Source organism: Mercurialis annua, linkage group LG1-X (assembly GCF_937616625.2).
Source record: "Mercurialis annua linkage group LG1-X, ddMerAnnu1.2, whole genome shotgun sequence".
Taxonomy (NCBI): domain Eukaryota; kingdom Viridiplantae; phylum Streptophyta; class Magnoliopsida; order Malpighiales; family Euphorbiaceae; genus Mercurialis; species Mercurialis annua.
The window spans coordinates 5,101,088-5,127,143 of NC_065570.1; the positions used below are offsets into that span (position 1 = coordinate 5,101,088).

The window sequence follows — 26,056 nt, forward strand, 5'->3', positions numbered from 1 at the left end:
CTTCTCAGGTGAGAAAACGACCAAGCTCGTCGTCTTCTCACCTGAGAAGACGACCGTCTTCTCAGATCTGAGAAGACGAGCATCAGCTCGTCTTCTCCGGTTGTGAGAAGACGAGCTGCTGCTCGTCTTCTCCGGTTGTGAGAAGACGAGCTGCTGCTCGTCTTCTCCGTTTTTCGGAAGACGAGCAGCAGCTCGTCTTCTGCACATCTGTTCTCCAAGAACAGATTCCGATGGGCCGGCGGCGGGCGGCGAGTGGTGGTCGACGGCGGGTGTGGTGAGTGGTTCGGGTTGGCGGGCGGTTGTAAATAAATTGAATGTGGGTTGGGTTTGATTAAGTAAATTTGATTTGGTTTAATTTTTTGGGGGGTATTTTGGGTGTTTCAATTTTGTTTTGACATTAAATGACGTGTCAATTAACATGTGGCACCACTATTTATTTTTTTCCAAAAAAAAGGACAGCCGCCAAAACTAAAAGGGTAGTTTCGTCTATAAGGGCCGTGAATGGCGCCGCCATAAAGGTTGGGGGGTTTAGGGAAGCTTTTGAAAGGTTGGAGGGTTTACGGAAGTTTAGGGTAAAAGTCGAGGACCGTCGGTGATTATTAGCCTTCAGCCTCCATTAGCTCATAAGTATCCCAAAATTATGGCAAACGGTAACAAATATAATCCCTCCTTTTTTTAATTTATTTTTCTTAGTTTTACTGTTGATAGTTTAATGAAGTAATTTTAGTTTCAATGATAAGTATTCAGTTCAATTTGGTTTAATCTAAAATTAGGTCATGTTTAATTCTGTTCAGAAGTTAATTTTAGGCTTGATTCATCTACGTTTTTCCATTAATTATGCATTTCTGTGTAATTTCAAAATTCACAGTATCAAATTATAAAAAAAAATGCTCTCATGTTTTAAAATCAGTAATCTACCATTAAATTCACCTTAGCATTATCTTTGGTTTAACTTCGTCTCATGCATTCCTTCACCCTTGGAATCGCTTTAACATTTTGAATTAGGAATGTAACTAGTCGAGTCAATTCACGAGTTATTAAAAATTACTCATGAAATATTCAAAATCGATTAGATGTTAATCGAGTTGAATCCGAGTTTGAACTACTACAGTCCAGTTCCAACATCTTACATACACAAATCGACAAACATGTGAACCTAATCAAACTTAATTTATTTATTTTAATTCCTCGATAATTATACATATCTACAATATCACTATTGTTTTTATGTTAAAATTTAACTTTTTTATATTTATACAGATAATTGAGCCGAATCGAGGTCAATTCTCAAACTTTTTATCGAGCTTGAATTCAATAGATCTCATATCTAGTTCAGTTTGGAGCTTTAAATTTAGAACCAATTCGAGCTCAAACTTTGATAATGTTTCAAATCACTCGATTACACACTACTGAATATACAGAATTAAACACGCCTAACATGGAGTCTTCGGCCTCGTCGAGGTGTGACATTGAAGTAGCCAGAGACATACATAACCAGTACTGTTGATAAGAGCCCAGAAGAATATCCAATAACTGCCATTTTCCATGAGAACCAAGTTTCCCAATTCTTGCTTTTCTCAACTTCACTCTCTGTTTCGGTTGGTTTTGGTTCAGGCGAGGGCTTGTCACAAGGAACCCCAATCTGCAAACCACACAGTCCAGTGTTGTTGGCATAAGAGTTTGGATCGTTAATCCTGTCCATTTGTGGACCGCTTGGAATTGGACCATTCAATTTATTGTTGCTCAAATCCAAGTAAGTAAGCTCCAACAACTTCGACAATGTCTCAGGAATTTCTCCGGAGATCTCGTTCCCGGATAAATCCAGGCTCTCCAAGCTTTTCATATCACCAAAATTCATCGGTATGTTTCCAGAGAGTTTGTTCGTAGATATATTCAGCGACTTCAAGCCTTTCAAACCGCTAATACTATCTGGAATTTCCCCTGACAATCGGTTGTTTGATAGGTCAAGAAAAGTATACAGCTGAAGATTTTGGCTTGGAAGACCCAATTTGGAGTTCTTCCAGGAAACTTCTAAATCCTTCAAGTTATAATATTCGATGAAGAGAACTGAATAGAAATCTGATTCACTAATGAAAGGTTCTGAAGAAAAAGCATCATGTTCATCGGTCATCCCTGTGAGATCACTTAAACTATTCGGAATATTCCCAGTAAGGCTGTTACCAGAAAGATCGAGAATTTGCAGAGCACTAAGATTCGACAGATTCATCGGAATGGATCCGTTGAAAGAATTACTTCCAAGATTCAAAATTCGGAGAGAAGAGAGAAGACATACAAACTCGGGGATTTCACCGGTGATGTTATTGTCATGGAGATCGAGGTATTGAAGCTGCCTGAAATTTGAAAGATTCTGAGGCAAGACACCGGAAAAATGGTTTCGGCTTAATTGAAGCAGTTTTACATTCAGTGGAAATGTTACAGGAACTTCACCGGAGAGATTATTGAAGGAAAGATCAATGTAAGCCAAAGTTGAAGTTTGATTAAAGATTGGAAAATCATTGCTTGAAAATTTATTGCTTGATAAGTCCAGTAACTCCAGTTCAGACAAAGTTGAGATAGCTTTGGGAATTGTACCAGAGAAAGTGTTGCCAGACAGCATCAGCACTTCCAATTGAACGGCTTCACCAATAGTGTCCGGCAGTGATCCTAAGAAATTATTTTTCGAAGCCACCAGAACATGGAACTGCTCGTATTGAAACAATCGAGGAGGCAAAGGACCTGAAAACTGATTAGCTGTTACAATCAAGTAAGACAGGCGTTTTTCAGCCAGCCATTGAGGCAAATTTCCTGTGAGGTTGTTATGACTCAAGTCCAAGAAATAAAGACGGGTCATATTGGCAATCCAAGTGGGTACTTTGCCTGAAAGATCGCAAGATCTCAAAGATAATATTGTTAACGAGTTGCTACCCTTTGGTAGGATAATTTTGTTTACCAAAGAGAGTCTGTTTCCTCCAAGAAACAGTACAAGCATGTCCAAATCAAACAGCCATGTCGGGATATCACCGGAGAGAAGATTACTTCCTAAATCAAGATATGTTAATTGTTCCATTTTTTTAATTGATGCAGGAATCTTACCCAGAAAATTGTTATGTGCCAGATCAAGAAACCACAACTTGGACAAATTACCAATCTCCATGGGTATCTCCATAGAAAAAGAATTCAAGCTTAAACTCAAATAGTCCAATTCCTTCAAACCGAACAGCGATGATGGAATTACTCCAGAAAACTTATTGTCTCGAAGTGAAAGTTTCTCCAAACTTGTGAGGTTTCCCAGCTTTACAGGATTTCCTTGGAGTAAATTATAACCCAACAACAGCTCCCTCAAATTTGAAAGCGCTTCAAAGTCGATATTTAATGTTCCGTTGAAACGATTTTCAGACATATCAAGAGAGACGAGGTTCGTCAGATTGGCAAATCCGAATCCTGGGATTTCACCGTGTATATCATTGTTAGAAATGTCAAGAGAGGTGAGTGTTTTCAAGTGAAAAAGTGGAGTTAAAACATCAGATGTCACAATAGCTCCAGATGCCACGAAATAAGTAATATGATCGAGTTGAAGATCGGTGATCAACTGCTGCGAGTCGCAGCCAACTCCTTCCCACTGACAGCAATCAGAGGAGTTCCACGATGGTAGGAAGGTAGAAGCGGAGGAAGTAGTAGCGTTTCCTATTATGGAAGTTATAAATTGGAGGATAGCTTCTTTCTGATATTGAGGACAACATTGGCAAGGGCTCAGCAACAAAGGAATCAAGCTGATGATGAACATCAACAAATTCATCAATTTGGCCATTGTTAGTAATAAATTTTTATTAGCAAAAGCGTATTAAAAGGTACTTATCTAACATTTTCTAATATGTAATACTAATCACTCATGTCATAGTCACATATAGCTGAAAAATGAATGCTACATTCATTATTTGTTAACCTTTTTTTTGATGAATTTGAATTATATTAAAAACGAAACCATATGTGTAACTACAAATGAATGTGGTGTGAATTAGTTTATTATAAAAGATTCAAAATTAAAAGACATTATAACAATGATTATAATTTTAATAAAGTGGAATTTAAAAGTGTACTGTTTAGTATAATTGAATTTCATATTTTTTTTAAAATATTAAAGTTCTCTTTAAAATCATAATATTTTAGGTTCGCTGGTTTATTTTAATATTTAGTTGAAATTCTATTCCTTTTAATTCCATTAAATTGATTATATCTCATTCAAATCATAGTAAAATTGATAATAAAAAAAATGAATTCTAGAGTGAATTTTTTTAATAATAATAAAAAAAATGCTCTTAATACTTAAAAGACAAAAGTGTAAGAGCATCCACAATGGACTCTTCATAAGTTAAAAACTCTTTATAATAAAGAGTATAGTTAGAAAATTATGCTCCAATGAACTCTTTATTTTTAAAAATAAAAATAAAGAGCTTGTTTGGCTCTCCACATCTAGAGAGTCAAACCAACTCTCTATTTTCAAAAAAACACAAACTGTCAATTATTTTTCCACTACTTCACCACTTCCTTAATTTTTGCAGAAAAAAAATCCTCCATGTTTATCTATTTCTTTCATCACTTCGGGATTTTCATATTTCCACTGTGTTCTTTTTTTTTTATTTTCATCAATTAATTTCCATTTATTTCTATATAATTCCTCTATCCATTATTATTTGTGAAAAATGCAATCTTTGCTTTTGTAAATTTACAGTGATCTATGAATTCATATATCCACTGCAAATGGTTGGATTGTGAAGAGATGTTGCTTATTTGTTTCAATTGTCTATATTTCACAGGAATTCCAATCCGAATCTTATAATTTAAACTTTTGAAATTTCAATTTTTTTTTATCCTACTTTACATTTGTATTTATAAATTCTTTGAAAAAAAAAGAAAAAAACCTGACATTATTAATAAAACTCTCCATATTTGTTTTTCTTTTTATCAATAAATTAGTTGATTTGATTTGTAATTTTAGAGAGTCCATTAAAGACAAATAATATTTTTGCTCTTTATCATTAAAGATGCTCTTTATTTCTTCAAAGATGCTCTTTAAAATAAAGAGCACCATTGGAGATGCTCTAACAAAACTTGTAAAATAATAAATTTGATGAAATAAAATATTTTGTAACTTAAAAAAATATCTTTATTTAATTTAATTTAAAATGAATATCGTACATTTTCTTTTAAATATCAAACACAAAAGTTCATTTCTAGACTTTTTATAAAAATAAAAGGGTTAATTACATATAAAATCACCACCTTTACACGAATTCTCAAAAATAACACGACCTTTAAATCGTGTCAATTCAGGGCATCACCTTTCATTTTTTTTCAAAAACAACATGGGCACATTTTTAGATAAAATTTTGCTGACTTGGACACCCAATGAGAGCGCCACGTGTCATGCCACGTCAGCAAAAATGCCACTAAAAATGTGCTCATGTTGTTTTTGAAAAAAAATGAAAGGTGGTGCCCTGAATTGCCATGTTTTAAAAGTCGTGTTATTTTTGCAATTTCATGTAAAGGTGGTGATTTTATATGTAATTAACCCAAAATAAAATTATAAAATAGAATTTAACATAAAACTTAAATTTACAACTCAACAATCAGATGCAAGTATGCAACATTAATGGGGGGAAAAGGACTTGACTATTATAGAAGAAGGAAGAAGACTAGAGCAGCTTATGATCAATTTACAGACAAAATCGTTCGAAACTGCGAGGAAGGAAACTAGAGCAGCTTATGGTCCATTTACATTGAAAATATGACTACATTAATGGCAAGTGTGAGACTTCTTATATTATTTAGACCCCACCATCACCTATATGGACGGCAATGGGGCGGAGATTTTTTTATTTTCTACTGGAACTTATCTCTAATGGGACATGAAATTTCCATAAATTAGGGGTGTATATTCGGTTTTTCGGTTTAGTTCAAAAGTAAAATTATTAACACGGATCGGTCAATTTTTCCTTTGCTTTGGTCATTTGATTTATTTATCAAGATACAAATTATATATTTGAAAAAGCTGTAAAACTGAATCATGTCAATTTTTTCTCTCCCCTATACTGCAGCCATGTACACTACCTTCTTTTGAAAATTTAATTCACCACGTCTAAGATTTTCTATATATAACTTACAGTTTCATATATTATTTTCTCCAATCAGATTATCTATATGTAAAAAATTTAATAAATATAAGAAACTATATTTTTTGTTATTTTATACATAAACGTACTAAAAAGAATATACAATATTTGATTCATTACGTGTATAGCTAGATCATATACATAAACACCTTTCTAACACTTGATAGGTTATTATTTTCAGCTCAGTTTGAGATTCATAATATGATAATGTCGATCGTGGTGTTCATATTATTTATCTATATAATACTATAATTCCGAGTTTCAAAACAGGATTCAACACTATTTTGACAAGTGGATCTCCCAAATTCAGACAAGTGTACCTACAAATCCTAAACACTTTTAAGTCTTGAAACAGTTTGCTTTCCTTCCCGGCTAAAATCCCTATCTGTTACGAATTGCCCTTTCGTATTCAAAAAAACTGTTAACCTCTTTAGTATTCATCAAAAAACGTTACACACATATTTTAATGGCATATGCATCGGTATTTAAATCATCCTCAATCCTCCACACATATATATTCAACTTTTTCTGATATGTAAAGTTAACTCTATAATCTGTTAAAATCGAGTCTCATTAAATTGGAACTTTACAGGTGTACATTGGCTCACCAACTCAGTTTGCTTAAAGAAGTTATCGGAAGCAGCATGTATTATCTCTGTCTCAATATTCATGTTCTTAGGTCCTTTTATTTATTCTAACTCAATTAGTTGTGCATGGGTTGATTACTATATTAGATTTAGGAAAGAGGGTAAAACAATATAAAGTGGGACATGGTATCTTTACTTTAACATGGTGACCTACTTTTTGGGTGAAAAATAACGAGTTTACAAAGTTTTATCACTAAAAAAGGAAATTTGTGGTTCAAAATTTAAATCTATACTATAATTGTAAATCTATAAGGAATACTTATTTATCACTTTTAGTTTTAACTTTTAAACCACTTAATTGAAATGTGTAAAGGATAATTTAACTTCTTTTGCACCACTTTTATTGTTCCTAATTAAAACATTGTTTCCACCGTCCTGCTTATTTCTTTTTTTTTTTTTGTAAAGTAAAGATGGAAGGAAGTAGATAAAAATTTCCCTTCCTAGTTTGGATCGTTTGACTATAACTTCGTGTTCTTTACAATCATAATTTCGGTTTTTGCCTCTATGCTTGATTAATTTTTAGATATTAAATCTGTAGGCAAATGTGTTTTCACATAAATGCAAACTATTTGTACCGTCACTGATTTAGTTGCATAGCATATGAAATTCAGCAATAACTAATAAACATCATATACTGCCATTTATTTGCTTGATTGTCCTTTCAAAAAATACAATTAAAGGTAAAGAGATCTAAATATTCATAGGATGAGCACTAATTATAGCTTGGGGGGCTCTATTCGTTGCCTAAAGAAGAGGTAAATTACTTTTTTAGTTAGTGATTGATTTTAGTTTCAATTGAAAAGGTTAAAACTTACATACTTCGTATGACCAGAAAGAGCAGAGCCACCTATCCGGTGAGAGAGTCTGAAAAGAAATAAAGCAAATCTCGGTGTCTAATGTCACTGCTTACCAGAATCGGAATTGCAGATGTTATGAATTCTATCAGATGTTGTAGATTGTAAATGCATTTGATGTTATTTTAAGATTCTCTATATTAAAAATGAAGTTTTGTAACACGCTTCTGAAACGGTAAACATTGATCGAATGAAATGGCCGTGCTATTTAATTATGTGCCTTGTCGGTGTATGTTTATTAGTTTTTTATTTTTTATTCTGTCACACAGGTTCTGACAGTTTCTAATCTTGGAAATACTAATGCATTGATTCTAAAAGAATTTGCACCAGTAATGCCTAAAACAATATTAGCTGCCTAGCAAGGCTGGACCATAGCAGGTCACTTCATCAATGATATTTTAAATTTTTATGGTTATAAATTTTTAAAAGTTATACTCCCTCCGTTCCAATAGAGTTAAGAAAAGCAATTATTGTTTATCGATTTTGCGAAATTTTCCTTACTTTTTTTGTCATACCCCTATTTAAAATAGGGTCCACTTGCAATTTACTTTCAATTTACTCATTAGTGTATTTTAAATAGGGGTAATATAGAAAATTTGAGTGTAAAAGTTGATTACTTTTTGAAAGTGGACAAGAGTTTTTGGACAAAAAAAATTCTCAAAGTGGACAACTCTATTGGGACGGAGGGAGTAATATATTAATAATGCTTATGGGTTATAGTATAGAAGCGTTTTTATGAATTAAAAAAAGTATTATATTTTTATATATTTTGAAATATAAAAGTTTTTGAAATTTAATTTAATTAATTAATATTTAAACTTTGACAAAAAAAGTTTAAACTTGCATTTAATTTTTTTATGATCAAGGATATTTTGACTGATAAATTTTTCATTTTAAATTAAAGTATTATTATATTCGATATTTTTCTTATTAATTAATTAATATTAATGTTTAAAAGTTTTTTTTGAACAATTAATATTTATAAGGTATGAAAATTTGAATTTCTAAAATTCAATGGCTATAAAATTGAAAAGTTTTTATGGTTATAAAAGTTTGAAATAATGTTTATAGATTATCGTATATGAAGCATTTTCATAAAATTTAATCAATAAATTATTATATTGTATTATATAATATTAATAATTTAATTTATCGTATGTTAACAAAATGAAATAATTTTTTAAACCCAGTCAATAAATTTCATTTTATAATTACATCAAATTATTAAATAATTTAAAAATACATCTTATTGAACATTACATATATTTAAAAGAACATCAAACAATTTAATTGATTATAAAATGTTAGAAAATTAAAAAATTTGAAATTAAATTAAATTTATTAAAATTTAAACATATAAAATTTTATAAACATGATGTTTGTGATTTTTGAAGAGTTTTTATGCCAATAAGCTATAAGTGTTGATATGTTATATTAATAAAACAAAATGTATATTTAAAAAATTAATTAAATTAATTTTAAAAGTTTTATATCTGTAGAATTTGAAAAATTTTAATGTATAATTATTGAATATGTATTTTTCTAAAAAAACTAATCACTAAATCTAACTAACTTATATTGATAAATTATAAACTTTAATTTACATTATGAAGTTAAATAATAAAATTTAATGTAAACTAAAAATTTGGCAAAATTTATAAATCTAATTATATTTCAGTTTAATATATAATTTAAAAATACATCTTATATGATAAAAAAAATTAAAAATTAATTTTTAAAAGTTATAAAATTATTCAATTTCACCCGTGCAACGCACGAGCATCGACCTAGTTATGAATTGAAGTTGAGACATGGAAAGTAAAGTCACTCAATAGTAATGGTAATTTCTTCTATGTCAAACATGTATATGTTTTGAGTACAATTGCAATGTCATATTTTTTCATATAATTAAAAATATTCCACCTATTATTATTATATCTAGCATCTATTTTATTTTAAATGCTTAATTTTTTATTTATTTTAACTATCATGTTAAAAAAATTCACTAGAAAATATGAAAAATATTATTTTAATTAGAACAATATTTAATCTCACCCGCGCAAAGCGTGTGTATCGACCTAGTTTATATAGATAGTTGAGCCGATTTGAAGTCGATTCCCTATTTTTTTTCTCTAGCTTGAATGGATCAATCTCAAGTCAAAGTTGGGTTTGGAGGTTCGAATGTTAGAACCAATTCGAGCTCAAACTTTGATTATGTTTCAAATCAACTTGATTACATACTACTGAATATACAAAATTAAATACGCCTAATACGGAGTCTTCGGCCTCGTTGAGGTGTGATGTTAAAGTAGCCAGAGACATACATAACCATTATTGTTGACAAAATCCCAGAAGGATATCCGATAACTGCCATTTTCCATGAAAACCAAGTCTCCCAATTTTTTATTTCCTCAACTTCACTCTCTGTTTCTGTTGGTTTTGGTTCAGGCGAGGGGTTGTCACAAGGAACCCCAATCTGCATACCACACAATCCAGTGTTGTTGGCATAAGAGTTTGGATCATTCATCCTATCCATTTGAGGACCGCTTGGAATTGGACCCTTCAATTTGTTGTTGCTCAAATCCAAATATGTAAGCTCCAATAATTTCACCAATGTCTCAGGAATTTCTCCAGAGATACCGTTATGGGATAAATCTAGACTCTCCAAGCTTTGCATATCACCAAAACTCTTTGGTATGTTTCCAGAGAGTTTGTTTGTAGAAAAATTCAGGGACTTCAGGCTTTTCAAACCACTAAAACTATCAGGAATTTCACCTGACAATCTGTTGTTTGATAAATCTAGAAAAGTATACAGCTGAAGATTTCGGCATGGAAGACCCAACTTGGAGTTCTTCCAGGAAACTTCTATATCCTTCAAGTTATTACTATCGATTGAGAACAGAGCAGGAGACCCAAAATCACTAATGATACGATGTGAAGAAGAAGTATCATGTTCAATCATTCCAGTGAGACTATCTAAACTTTTCGGAATTTTCCCACTTAGGCTATTACCAGAAAGATCGAGTATTTGCAGAGCACTAAGATTCGACAGATTCATCGGAATGGATCCTATGAAAAAATTACTTCTAAGATTCAAAATTTGGAGAGAAGAGAGGTGACATACAAACTCAGGGATTTCACCGGTGATGTTATTATCATGGAGATCAAGGCATTTAAGCTGCCTGAAGTTTGAAAGATTCTGAGGCAAGAAACCGGAAAAATAGTTTCGGCTTAATTGAAGCAGTTTTACATTCAATGGAAACGTTACAGGAACTTCACCAGATAAATTATTGAAGGAAAGATCAATATAAGCCAAAGGTGAATTTTGATTAAAGATTGGAAACTCATTGCTTGAAAATTTGTTGTTCGACAAGTCTAATAACTTTAGGTTAGACAAAGTTGAGATGGATTTGGGTATTGAACCAGAGAAAGCGTTTCCTGACAACATGAGCACTCTCATTTGAGCGGATTCACCAATGGTATCCGGCAGTGATCCTGAGAAATTATTGTTTGAAGCCACGAGAACCACTAACTGATCGTATTGAAACAATTGAGGCGGCAAAGGACCTGAAAACTTATTAGCTGATACAATCAAGAAACCTGAAAACTTATCAGCTAGCCATTTAGGAAAATTTCCTGTGAGGTTGTTATGACTCAAGTCCAAGAAAATAAGACTGGTCAGATTGGAAATCCAAATGGGAGTTTCGCCTGAAAGATTGCAGGATCTCAAAGATAATACCATTAACGAGTTACTGCTCTTTGGTCGGATAATCTTGTTTCCCAAAGAAAGTCTATTTCCTCCGAGATTCAACTGAATCATGTTGTTGAAATCAAACAGCCATGCCGGGATATCACCGGAGAGAAGATTACTTTGTAAATAAAGAAATTCTAGATGTTCCATTTTTTGAATGGATGCAGGAATGTTACCCTGAAAATTGTTATGTCCCAGATCAAGAAGTATCACCTTGGACAAATTACCAATCTCCATGGGTATGTCCATGGAAAAATAATTCGAACTCAAATCCAAAAATTGCAATTCTTTCAAGCCAAACAACAATGACGGAATGACTCCAGAAAACTTGTTGCCTGCAAGGAAAAGTCTTTCCAAACTTGTGAGGTTTTCGAGCATGACAGGATTTCTGTTGAGCAGATTATCAGTCAGGTCTAGGATTTTCAAATTTCTCAAAGAAAATAACTGAGGAGGAATGGAACCGGTGAAACGATTGTCATACATAAAAAGTGTAACCAGGTTAGTCAGATTGGCAAATCCGGCTCCTGGGATTTCACCGTGTATATCATTGGAAACAAGGCTTAGAAAGGTGAGTGTTTTCAAGTGAAAAAGTGGAGTTAAAACATCAGATGTCACAACAGATGCGGATGTAATATTATTGAGGTTAAGACTAGTGATCACCTGCTGCGAGTCGCAGCCAACTCCTTCCCACTGACAGCAACCGGAAGCATCGGAGGAGTTCCACGACGAGTATATGAAGGTGAATGCGGAGGAAAAAGTAGAGTTTCCTACTATGGAAGATTTGAATTGAAGGAGAGCTTCTTTCTGATATTGAGGACAGCATTGGCAAGGGCTCAGCAATAATACGATGATGAACAACAACAAACTCATCAATTTGGCCATCGTTAGCTAGTAATAAAATATGTACTTAATTTTTATTAGTTTTTTTATGAATATCAAATGGCTATGTGGTGTGAATTAGTTTATTATCAAAGATTCAAAATTAAATGATAGTGTAACAACGATTATAGTTTTAATAAAGTGGAATTTAAAGTGTGTTTGGTAAAATTAAACTTACTCCAAATTTAGTATTTATTTCATTTTATTTGAAAGGCTTAATTCCTAAAAAAAAAACCCACCTTGCATTTTTTTCGTTTATACCCCGACCTTGTAAAAAAACTGTTTGTACCAAATTTTGAGTTTTTATGTTTCATCTCTACCCAAAACCATTAAATTGTACTCTTTTCATTTGAAAAAGAGTTTAAAATAATTCTTCATTTTTAACCTATATACTAATTAGATATTAATGTTATTAATAGTACAAAAATGCCATCTTCTTTAAAAAAATTAAAAATAATAATAATTTTTTTTAAAATTATTTCAGAAACTGCGGCCGCTCTCGCTCCTTCTCCAATTTGGGGAAGGAGTTGCTGCTCCTTCTCCAAATTAATCCTTCTCCACTTTTGGAAAAGGAGCGGCCCCCGCTCCTTCTCCGATGAGAAGGAACAGCGGCGGCTCCTCGTTGATTCCAGATTTTTTTAATCTATTTTATTATTTTATAAAATAAAAAAAAATTAATTGATTATTCGGATGTATTTGATTATTTTTAAAGTTTAAGAGTTTGTTTGTATTTTTTAAAATAGAAAAAGTATGTTTTAAACTATTTTTCAAATGAAAAGAGTACAATTTAATGCTTTTGGGTAGGGATGAAACATAAAAATCCAAAATTGGGTACACATAGGGATGTCAATGGGGAGGGGATTCCCCGTTCCCCGTGGGGATCCGCCCCTAATGGGGCGGGGAATCCCCACCAATTACCCCCATGGGTACGGGGATGGGGGAAAATCATTCCCCAACCACGGAGATGCGGAGGGGACGGGGAGTATAGTCCCCACCCCATGGGGATCCCCATCCCCGTCCCCATGGGGATCCGATTTATATTTATATTTATGTATATTTATATTATATTATAAATTTTAGTATGTTATTTATAATTTTAAATAATTTAATATAAATTTTTTTATTAGTTTTTATTTAGTTATAAATATATAATATTATAAAAGGTAATAGTATTTTCTATAATGATTTTTTTTTTTCAAATATCTTATGAAAATAATAAATTATTTATAAATTATATTTAATTGTACGGGGAACGGGGATCCCCATGGGGATGGGGAATCCATGGGGATGGGGACGGGGATGATTTTATCCCCATTAATCAAATGGGGACGGGGATTCCCCATAGACGCGGGGATGGGGATGGGGATGGCTTCCCCGTCCCCACCCCGCCCCATTGCCATCCCTAGGTACACATGGTATTTTTATAAAGTCAGGATATAGACGAAGAAAAAGTGTAAGGTGGGTTTTTTTTTTTAAGGAATTAAACCTATTTGAAATGAACATTGTACACTTTCTTTTAAATATCAAACACAAAAAATTATTTTAGACTTTACAATAATCACACTCAAAATTAATGGAGGAAAAGGACTTGACTATCATAGAAGACCGAGTCGATCTTCTCTACAGAGCAGGTCTTTGGTCTATTTACAGACAAAATCATACGAAGCTGCAAGTGGAAGAGACTAGAGCAGCTTATGGTCCATTTACAATGATAAAATGACAAGTTTTAATTGCCAGTGTGAGACTTCTAACAATATTTAGATCCCACCCAAACTAATTGAGAAAGCGGATTTAAAGCTATTCAAAATTAACTCGAAAAATATTACTAAAAACTAATCGAGTTAAACTTGAGTTTGAAATATTCAAATCAGTTGTCTCAGTTGATTTTGAAAATCATAATATGTAGCTTGACATATTTAAAAGCTTAATCGGACTTTAGTTTATTATTTCTTATCCTTTTATAATTATATGTATTTACAAATGTGCATTATTTAGTATACTAAAATTTGTATTTCGAATATTCATATAAATAATCAAGTCAAATCGAATCGAATCGAATCGAATGATTTCCTAATGTGGAAGTTTTGAATTGAAGGAGAGCTTCTTTCTGATATTGGGGACAACATGGGCAAGGGCTCAGCAATAAAGGAATCAAGCTGCTGATGAACATCAACAAATTCATCAATTTGGCCATTCTTAGTAATATATTTTATTAGCTAAAGCGTATCAAGAATGTAATTATAAACTAGTGCAATAAGAGTTTTTCAATGACGAATTCATCTTTTAAAATTTTCTAATCATTGACTATTAGTAATTTATTTTTTAAAATTGTAATTGTAGACTGGTAATTTATTATACCAATGCAATGTATCAAATTTTCCAATGAGGAAATATGATTGTTGACACACTATCAGGCATGTGCATTGACTACATTGACCATGTTTGTGCGTAACACAAATTGTTCGTGTGTAAACAATTTTAAAGTTGGTGCAAAACACTCTAAAAGTATTCTATTCTAATAAAAACTGTTTATTAATTGGAAGTTGCAGCTCAATATATGGATCATTTTAACTCTACAAATTGCAGAAACATTACAGAATCTCCTCGCAGTAAGTCAAAGTCGATATAAAAGCAGCAGCGATGTGTAGATGGTCATGAAGATTTGAACTTTTGAATGTAATGCAGGACGACCTCAGCTTTTAGATCAAGATCCTAATCTTATTTTTCACATCAAAATTTAATTTTAAAATATTTATTCAGATAATTCAATTGAGTGGAGTCGAGCTGAATCAACTCGATTATCAATTATTTTACTAAACTCAGGCTCATTCGAGTTTCAAAATTTTAGTATCGAATTGAGTTTGAATTTGACAATATTTCGACTCAACTCCATGCTACTAAATATACAAAATTAGATACGTCTAACACGGAGTCTTTGACCTCGTTGAGGAGTGACATTGAAATAGCCAGAGACATAGATAACCAGAACTGTTGACAAAAGCCCAAAAGGATATCCAGTAACTGCCATTTTCCATGAAAACCAAGTTTCCCAACTCCTGCTTTCTTCAGCTTCAGTCTCTGCTTCTGTTGGGTTTGGTTCAGGTTTAGGTAAGGGCTTGTCACAAGGAACCCCGATCTGAATACCACACAATCCAGTGTTGTTGGCATAAGAGTTTGGATCATTCATCCTATCCATCTGAGGACCGCTTGGAATTGGACCCTTCAATTTGTTGTTGCTCAAATCCAAGTAAGTAAGCTCCAACAACTTCGCCAATGTCTCAGGAATTTCTCCAGAGATATTGTTATCGGATAAATCCATGCTCTCCAAGCTTTGCATTTCACCAAAACTCATTGGTATATTTCCGGAGAGTTTGTTCGTAGATATATTCAGCGACTTCAAGCCTTTCAAACTGCCAATACTATCCGGAATTTCACCTGACAATCCGTTGTTTGATAGGTCAAGAAAAGTATACATCTGAAGATTTTGGTTTGGAAGACCCATTTTGGAGTTTTTCCAGAAAACCTCTAAATCCCTCACGTTATAATATTGGTTGTAGATAACTGAAAAGAAATCTGAATCACTAATGATAGGCTGTGGAGAAAAAGCATCATGTTCATCGGTCATCCCTGTGAGATTACTTAAACTATTCGGAATATTCCCACTAAGGCTGTTACCAGAAAGATCGAGAATTTGCAGAGCACTAAGATTCGACAGATTCATCGGAATGGATCCGTTGAAAGAATTACTTCCAAGATTCAAAATTCGGAGAGAAGATAGAAGACATACAAACTCGGGGATTTCACCGGTGATGTTATTGTCATGGAGATCGAGGTATTGAAGCCGCTTGAAAATTGAAAGATTCTGAGGCAAGAAACCGGAAAAATGGTTTCGGCTTAATTGAAGCAGTTTTACATTCAAAGGAAATGTTACAGGAACTTCACCGGAGAGATTATTGAAGGAAAGATCAATATAAGCCAAAGGTGAAGTTTGCTTAAAGATTGGAAATTCATTGCTTGAAAATTTGTTGCTTGATAAGTCCAGTAACACCAGGGAAGACAAAGCTGAGATGGATTTGGGTATTGCACCAGAGAAAGAATTACCAGACAGCATAAGCACTGTCAATCGAACAGCTTCATCAATAGTATGCGGCAGTAATCCTGAGAAATTATTGTTTGAAATAATGAGAATCAATAACTGCTCGTTTTGAAATAATGGAGGAGGCAAAGGACCTGAAAACTTATTAGCTGATAGAATCAAGTAAGACAATTTTTTTGCAGCTAGCCATTGAGGAAAATTTCCCGTGAGGTTGTTATGACTCAAGTCCAAGAAATAAAGATTGGTCAGATTGGAAATCCAAATGGGTGTTTTGCCAGAAATATTGCAAGATTTCAAAGATAATAGATATAACGAGTTTACGCTCTTTGGTCGGATAGTCTTGTTTCCCAGAGAGAGTCTATTTCCTCCGAGATGCAAATCATTCATGTTTTTGAAATCAAACAGCCATGTCGGGATATCGCCATAGAGAAAATTATCTTCCAGATCAAGTATTCTTAGGTGTTCCATTTTTTGAATTGATGCAGGAATCTTACCCTGCAAATTATTCTGTCCCAGCAGAAGGTTTGTCATCTTGGACAAGTTGCCAATCTCCATGGGTATCTCCATGGAAAAAGAATTCCCACTTAAATCCAAATCGTGCAATTCTTTCAAACCAAACAGCGATGACGGAATTGATCCAGAAAACTTATTGTCTTTAAGTAAAAGTTTTTCCAAACTAGTGAGGTTTCCGAGCATTACAAGATCTCCTCGGAGCAAGTTAAAATTCAAGTACAGAACCGACAAATTCTTTAAAGAAAATAACTGAGGAGGAATGGAACCAGTGAAACGATTTTCAGACATATCAAGAGAGACGAGGTTGGTCAGATTGGCAAATCCTGCTCCTGGGATTTGACCGTGTATATTATTGTTAGAAATATCAAGACGGGTGAGTGTTTTCAAGTGAAAAAGTGGAGTTAAAACATCAGATGTCACAACAGATCCAGATGCCGCTAAATGAGTAATATTTTCGAGTTGAAGATCAGTAATCAACTGCGATTTGCAAAACACTCTTTCCCACCGACAGCAACTGGAAGTATCGGAGGAGTTCCACGACGGTAGGAAGCTTGAAACTGAGGAAGTATTAGTAGTGTTTCCGACAATTAAAGATTTGAATTGAAGGAGCTTTTCTTTCTGATATTGAGGACAGCATTGGCAAGGGCTGAACAATAAAGGAACCAAGAAGATGATGAACATTAGCAAATTCATCAGTTTGGCCATTGTTTATTTTCTCTAGTTTTCCAATGACATAAAACAGAGGGAGGACACTGATAGTGGTAGCTCATCTTCTTGCAATTGACTTGCACTGTCAATTTATTCCTTAATTTTGCATCGGTATACAAATTTGACTTCTGCATTACTTTTACAATTTGTATTTAGTCTTATATACTTCTTTTCTCCTATTATAATTGTCCACTTTCTCATTATCACACAATTTAAAAAAATATAATCAATAAACACAAATAGTGTGTATTTATTAAATATAATTACAATATTTTTGTTAATTATGTTTTTTTTTCAATATAAATTATTATTATAAAATGTAGATATAAATATAAAATTATCAATATATATATATATATATTGACTTATTTAATTTTTATTAGTACAATTTTAATTATAAAAATTTAATATTATATATATAATTATATAATTATCAAAAGATAAAAAATAGTATGCATATTTACATTAATTTAGTATTTATTGTAGCTTTTCATGTTTTAAAATAAAAAATTAATAACTAATTAAAAATATAATTATTGTTTTCATCTAGTTAAGGCAATCTCTTAATGATATTAATTATTATTAAAACACTTCAAATCTTAAATTTAACAATAAAAACAATCCATCATATTTAAAAATAAAACAAAAATGAAAATGTTCATTGATATACTTTCAAACAAAAATGTTTTATGAATATGAATATTTTCATATGAATATAAATAAAAATAAATTCATATCTATAAATAAAATAAAACAAGAGGGAAATTTTCATAAATAGTGTAGACAGAAACGGTGACAAAGTTAGATTGTACGTAATTTGAGATAGGGCACCATTAAATAAAAAGAATAATTTATACTACAAAAAATATATATTAAAAGAAATTTCGAAAAAAATTTAAAGTAAGATATTTTATAAAATATATAAAAAGAATTAATTATTTTAAAGGTATAGTTTCGTCCATAAATGGGGATGGCTTTCGTGTCCCCCCTCTCCACCACATTGTCATCCTTAGTCATAGTTATAATTGTTGACAAACTATCGACCATATTCATAAAGTATATCGATTATGTCGTGTGATTCATATTTATTCATAAGTACAAACTATCAACCATTAAAAAAAACACTTTCTTGTTAATTTATTATTTTTTCAATATTTTTTTTATAAGAGAGTGTCTTTTTAAAAAAAATCAATATAATTATTAATATAATCATATTTATTAAATTATCAGTTTATAAATATTTTATATATTGAATTATGAAGTTATTTATTAAAAAGTACAAATTAAAAAAATTTTATTAAAATCATCTAAAAGTTATAAAAAAATACAATTATTTATAGATAAATATAGGTCTAATGCCTTAAAAAAAATCTAACCTTTTAGCCTATTTTCAATCATACCTTGACGCCTATGTAGGCCTAGCCTGAATGGTTAAGACGTCTCTAAGTGCATCGAGAGGTTGTGGGTTCGAACCACGCCTCGGTAACTAACAACTAACATGAGACTCTAAGAAGTCGATTTCCACCTTCGATAAAAAAAAATAAAAAATCATACCCTGACGTTGAAAACTAGTCAGTCTATTTCGTATTTTATCATTTCAATTGTACCCCAACTTTTCATTTTTTTGTCAATTTTTTTATTTAAATGGTGAAATCATCAATTAACTAAGTTTAAAGATAACGTTAAATTCATTTCCATTTAAAAAAACAAGTAAATCCTTTATTTTTAAAAACTAATTAAAACCACAGTCAAATTAAAACTAATTTAAATTTTTCATTAATTTAACTAAATTTAATAAATTTTAAACACATACAATTCATATAAGCTAGATATGGAGAACGTTTTTTATTTTTTTTCAAATGAAAAATATGCCAATTTAATATTTCGGAGTACTATTGAAACATAAAAATACAAAATAGGGTAAAATTAATGATTTTTCAACGTCAGAGTTAGATCAAAAAGGAATTAAAAGATCGGGATTTTTTAAAGCATTAGACCATAAATATATGTTTCCAAATGGTTATAAAATATTGCTTGTGGTGTTATTGTATATTGCTGTTTCTGGTGCTGTTTTATTACCTCTGGTGGTTGTTCTTCTTCAATCAGCGGGTTCGCTGCATTATTATGGAAAGTGCATGAATATTTGCTGGTTCATGCAAATTCAGTTCTTCATCATGGTGCCTGCTGCTAAGGCTCATATGTGCTGTCTTAATTTAGCTTTCATTAATTATTGAATTAGCTTCATCTTGTTAGTGGCTTCTTTGAAGTTGGTGGCTTCATATAATTAGTTTGCTTACTTCTTTTGTACCCGGGTGCGACTACGCCCCTTACGCTTTATTACTCGGGTGCGATTCCTGATTTCTTTACTACAATTTTATTTTTTTAAAAATGATAAATAAAAAAAACAAGGGAGTGACGAAGATTCAAAACTAAATGACATTATAACAACGATTATGATATTAATGAAGTGGATTTTAAAAGAGTAGGTATATTTTTAATGTCGAAATAGAAAGAATTCCGTTCGAGCAAATTTTAAGTTCACGAATTTTGTTAAAATTGACCAAATTGTTTTGATTAAAAAAATGTATCACACAGAGATCAATTGTTAGTCTGATTCTTTAATAAAAATAAAAATAGAAATAAATAAATCAAAAAAAGTGGTATGTTGCTGCCATTTCGAAATAATTCAAGGAAAAGATAAAGGATTCCGGAACTAGTAAATGGCGTTTTCAATCGTCTCACTAATTAGATCAGAATGAAGAATAAAAATACATTCTATCTAAAAGAAACAAAAAGAAAAGGGTCTTAGAGATCACTCAATAAGTGATAAGTGAAAAATGAAACGCCTAAAGGGTTTCATTTGACATATTTGAAAGTTATCCAACTTTCTAGAATCAATTAAATTAAAACGCACAAAATATTATATGACTTCTTATGAAATACCTATTTTCAATTAAATGTTTGCAAAAATACACTCTAATCTTTCTTTTTTGTAAAAATACGTTCTTTTTGTAGACCATTGGTAGATGGCATATTTTTGCAAAAAAAATTAAGAAACGGTATTTTAGCAACAGCCAAAAGTTAAAGCGTACTTTTGTAAAAAATTCAAAAAAAAAAACGTCCAGGGCGTAATTTCCTCAATATTATACTCACCGAAGTCAATAGTCAATCGTAGAAACTTAACCACAATTTACATTTCCAACTCAACAATCAGACGCAAAATTAATGGAAATGGACTTGATTGCCATAGAAGAAATGAGTCAGTCTTTCTTATAACAGACAAAACCATTCGAAGCTGCGAGGAATGAGACTACCGCAGCTTATGGTCCACTTACATTGGAAAAAGAGGACATTATTGCAGCAGATTTAAAGGATACAACCGAGTTGAATCAACTCAAGGTTGGCTTAAAAAACTTATTGGTAATCGAGTTGAACTTGAATTTGAACTACTCAAGTCAATTGTTAGGTTGAATTCAAACGTCACGATACTCAGCTTGATATGTCTGGAAGTCTAATCAAACTTTAATCAATGGACTTCAAATGTTAGAGCCAAATCAAACTTGAGTTTCAAAATTTTTCATCTGGACCGAGGGGCGGACTTAGGAAGAGTTTATAATGGACAGTTGACCACCTTATTTTTTAAATCTCTGAAAAATATAAATATATACATTACTAGTATAGTTTTACGACCTTAAAATTTATAGTACTGACCACCTTAACTTTTTTTATGTTATCTATTTTATAAATTTTCGGTACAACCTTGCCCACCATATATAAAATTTCTGGATCCGCCACTTAGGACCCTATTCACTTACATCCTAGATCCGACCAATCCTAGATTCAAGCAAATGGCTAAGAATTTATACAAGTCTGCTAATCTTTGGACATCACATGAGTCACGTACACAACTAAAGAAATTTCATGACTCGCACCAGCTATTGGACTGATACAGAAATATTTTTCCTACTGTTCGGTAATCCAATCCTGACAAAAATGCAACCATGATATTTAGAGTTGATAAATTCATAAAGCATGATGCAGCAGCAGAAGATTTAAGAACTGTTTTTGAATAATTACCTTAAAGGAAAAGGACAGCCGGCAGATCATAAACCTGTGAAGTGAAACCAGTTCCAGCATCCGTGATTAAACCTGTGAATTGAAACCGGTTCGACATAAATTAGTTGCAGAGTCATGTAAATTTTCTGATAATGAAATCTGCAAGCTCTAGATAATGGAATAAATCAATTCAAATATTGAGAAAACTAAATTAAAAAAAACTATAACATGAAAATGACATGGTTGTAATATTAAAAAAAAAAAAGTTAGTGTCAATTTATAATTAAAAAAATTCCAACATTTTGATTGAAACAGAAATTGTCTTCATTATCTTACTTAAATATAAAGAAGAAGAAAATATTATAAAGAAGAAGAAAATATTTGGATTGAGTTTGAGCTGTATACCCCAAAATAGCATGTCCATGATGATAATACTAGTCGGGCTTGATTCTCAATTATTGTGCATAGTTCAAGCACCTACAATAGAAATTGATTTGAGTTATTCTCAAAAAAAAAAAAAAAAAATTGATTTGAGTTTGATCTGAATATCGAGTTTTGGATTTTAGAGTCAGAGACAAATTCACTCAAAGTGTTTTTAATAGATTACACGAATTAAATACGCCCAACGTGGAGTCTTTGGCCTTGCTGAGGTGTGACATTGAAGTAGCCAGAGACATACATAACCAATATTGTTGACAAAAGCCCAGAAGGATATCCGATAACTGCCATTTTCCATGAAAACCAAGTTTCCCAATTCTTACTTTCCTCAACTTCAGTCTCTGCTTCTGTTGGGTTCGGTTCAGGCGAGGGCTTGTCGCAAGGAACCCGAAGCTGCATACCACACAATCCAGTGTTGTTGGCATAAGAGTTTGGATCATTCATTCTGTCCATTTGAGGACCGCTTGAAATTCGACCCTTCAATTTGTTGTTGCTCAAATCCAAGTATGTAAGCTCCAATAACTTTGCCAATGTCTCTGGAATTTCTCCAGAGATATCATTATGGGATAAATCCAGGCTCTCCAAGCTTTTGCATATCACCAAAACTCATTGGTATATTTCCGGAGAGTTTGTTTATAGAAATATTCAGCGACTTTAAGCCTTTCAAACCGCCAATACTATCTGGAATTTCCCCTGACAATTGGAGCTTACATAGGTCAAGAAAAGTATACATCTGAAGATTTTGGCTTGGAAGACCCAATTTGGAGTTCTTCCAGGAAACTTCTAAATCCTTCCAAGTTATAATATTGGTTGAAGAGAACTGAAAAGAAATCTGAATCACTAATGATAGGCTGTGAAGAAAAGGCATCATGTTCATCGGTCATCCCTGTGAGTTTACTTAAGCTACTCGGAATATTCCCATTAAGGCTGTTACCAGAAAAATCGAGTATTTGCAGAGCACTAAGATTCCACAGATTCATCGGAGTGGAGCCGTTGAAAGAATTACTTCTCACATTCAAAATTCGGAGAGAAGAGAGAAGACATAAAAACTCGGGGATCTCACCGGTGATGTTATTGTCATGAAGATCAAGGTACTGAAGCCGCCTGAAATTTGAAAGATTCTGAGGCAAGAAACCGGGAAAATGGTTTCGGCTTAATTGAAGCAGTTTTACATTCAATGGAAATGTTACAGGAACTTCACCGGAGAGATTATTGAAGGAAAGATCAATATAAGCCACAGGTGAAGTTTGATTAAAGATTGGAAACTCATTGCTTGAAAATTTTGTTGCTTGACAAGTCCAATAACTTTAGGTAAGACAAAGCTGAGATGGCTTTGGGAATTGCACCAGAGAAAGCATTACCTTGACATCATCAGCATTATCAATTCAACAGCTTTACCAACAGTTTCCGGCAGTAATCCTGAGAAATTATTGTTCGAAGCCACGAGAACATATAACTGCTCCGATTGAAACAATAGAGGAGGCAAAGAACCTGAAAACTTATTAGATGATAAAATCAAGTAACACAGTTGTTTTTCAGCTAGCCATTGAGGAAAATTTCCTGTGAGGTTGTTATGACTAAGGTCCAAGAAATTAAGTCTAGCCAAATTGGAAATCCAAATGGGTACTTGGCCTGAAAGATTGCAAGATCTCAAAGATAATAGAGATAACGAGTTGCTGCTCTTTGGTCGGATAGTCTTGTTTCCCAAAGAAAGTCTATTGCCTCCGAGTATCAAATCAATCATGTTCTTGAAATCAAACAGCCATGTCGGGATATCGCCAGAGAGAAAATTATCTTGTAGATCAAGTATTTCTAGATTTTTCATTTTTTGAATTGATGCTGGAATCTTACCCTGAAAATTGTTTTGTCCCAGCAGAAGAACTACCATCTTGGAAAAGTTACCAATCTCCATGGGTATCTCCGTGGAAAAAGAATTCCTTCTTAAATCCAAAAAGTTCAATTCCTTCAAACCAAACAGCGATGACGGAATTTCTCCAGAAAACTTATTGTCTCCCAGTGAAAGTAATTCCAAACTAGTGAGGTTTCCGAGCTTTACAGGATCTCCTCGGAGTAAGTTTAAACTGAAGCTCAGCCACCTTAAATTTGAAACCGCTCCAAAGTTGAGATTTAATGTTCCATGGAGCAGATTATTGGTTAGGTCAAGGGTTTCCAAATTCCTCAAAGAAAATAACTGAGGAATCGAACCGGTGAAACAATTTTCATGCATATAAAGAAAGACGAGGTTTGTCAGATTGGCAAATCCGGCTCGTGGAATTTGACCGTGCATGTCATTGTAAGAAATGGTTAGAGAGGTGAGTGTTTTCAAGTGAAAAAGTGAAGTTAAAACATCTGATGTCACAACAGATCCATATGCCACTAACTGAGTAATATTTTCGAGTTGAAGATCGGTAATCACCTGCTGCGAATCGCAGTAAACTCTTTCCCATTGACAGCAACTGGAAATATCAGAGGAGTTCCACGACCGTAAGAATGTGGAAGCAGAGGAAATTGTAGTATTTCCTACAATGCCAAAATATTACATTTTTTTTTTCTGCAGATTTATGATTGCAAATATTCAATTAAATTTAACATTCGCCTGCTGTCATGCCTCTAATTTTGCTTAGCCTGACGATTGTCACTACTAACAAATGCTCTTAATATTCAAAAGAGAAAAGTGACAAATACTACAGTAACAGAACATATGAAAGAATATTTTTAATATAAGAAAAGTTTGTCATAGAAGAATGAGTCAGTCTTCTTTATAGAATCTTATTCTTACAAACAAAATCATTCAAGGTACAAGAAAGGAGACTATATCAGCATATATAGATAGTCGGATCAAGCCAAATCAAGCTTGATGGTTGGAGGATTGAATTTCAGAGCCGAGTCAAGCCCAGTTGCTTCTAAAATAGAACTCGATTAAGGTTCAAATTTTAGAACCATTAATAAACACGCAATTTGAGAGTGTTTCAACTAATATTTTGGCATGACCTAACCGCCATGACCTAGTAAAAAAAATTAATATTTTGTGCAGCTGCAGCTCAAAACAATGCCAACTTTGAACTCTAGAAATCGCAAGAACATGATATAAAAGTAGTGGCTATTTTTAGATGGGATTTGAATGTAATGAAGCACAACAAGGTAGCAATACCCAGGTAGCTTTTAGTTCCAGGGCACAATCTTTCATTTCTCTTTTTTCTTTTTCTCTATCTCTCTCAGCTTTCAAAATTTCAAAACTATAAACTTTTGGGGGTAATGCAGCACCCTATATACACTGGTATTTCATTAGCACACCATTCGGCCGTAACATATGGATAGATTCATCGGAATGCGTTGAATGAATTACTTCTAAGATTCAAAATTTGGATAAAAGAGAGGTCACGTACAAACTTAGGGATTTCACCGGTGAAGTTATTGTCATGGAGATCAAGGTATTGAAGCTGCCTGAAATTTGAAAGATTCTGAGGCAAGAAACTGGAAAAATGGTTTCGGCTTAGTTGAAGCAGTTTCACACTCCATGGAAATGCTACAGGAACTTCACCAGATAAATTATTGAAAGAAAGATCAATATAAGCCAAAGGTGAAGTTTGATTGAAAATTGGAACTCATTGCTTTTAATAATGCTATTATTAGTGACGAGGTACAGCTCAAATGGTATAAGCGCTAAGTAGAAAATTACTCGGTTGTGGATTCAATTACTTCCACAATCCCCCTAAAAAAGGTTTAATCTCTCCCACAATCCCCTCTTCATTTATATATAAAAAAAAACGCTGTTATGTTTTTTTTGAAATATAAAAATAAATTTTAAACACTAAACTAGCGTATATATTTATAATCTTTTAACCTTTGGATGATTATATAAATATACATGACATTATATTTTTATTATTAAATTTATACAAATAAAAATTAAATTAAATAAAAATATAATTAATATTAAATGG

General features: G+C 32.5%; 4 protein-coding genes across 4 annotated transcripts; all 4 read right to left on the reverse strand.

Moving 5' to 3' along the window:
- Positions 1-1,151: 1,151 nt before the first annotated feature.
- On the reverse strand, positions 1,152-3,834 carry LOC126678367 (receptor-like protein 46). Its single transcript, XM_050373269.2, has one exon. The coding sequence runs from the start codon at positions 3,806-3,808 to the stop codon at positions 1,424-1,426; it is 2,385 nt and encodes a 794-aa protein (XP_050229226.1). The 5' UTR covers positions 3,809-3,834; the 3' UTR covers positions 1,152-1,423.
- Positions 3,835-9,873: 6,039 nt separating this feature from the next.
- Positions 9,874-12,343, reverse strand: LOC126665454 (receptor-like protein 46). The gene has a single exon (XM_050358277.2). The coding sequence runs from the start codon at positions 12,302-12,304 to the stop codon at positions 9,929-9,931; it is 2,376 nt and encodes a 791-aa protein (XP_050214234.1). The 5' UTR covers positions 12,305-12,343; the 3' UTR covers positions 9,874-9,928.
- A 2,869-nt stretch (positions 12,344-15,212) lies between these two features.
- Positions 15,213-17,615, reverse strand: LOC126681304 (receptor-like protein 46). The gene has a single exon (XM_050376870.1). The coding sequence runs from the start codon at positions 17,613-17,615 to the stop codon at positions 15,213-15,215; it is 2,403 nt and encodes an 800-aa protein (XP_050232827.1).
- Positions 17,616-22,286: 4,671 nt separating this feature from the next.
- LOC126681381 (receptor-like protein 46) lies at positions 22,287-25,987 on the reverse strand. Its single transcript, XM_050376948.1, has 6 exons — positions 25,981-25,987; positions 25,459-25,638; positions 23,474-24,632; positions 22,894-23,417; positions 22,713-22,805; positions 22,287-22,648 (listed from the first exon to the last, which is right to left on the reverse strand). Exons 1-6 carry the CDS (start codon positions 25,985-25,987, stop codon positions 22,287-22,289), a joined length of 2,325 nt encoding a protein of 774 aa, XP_050232905.1.
- Positions 25,988-26,056: the final 69 nt, after the last annotated feature.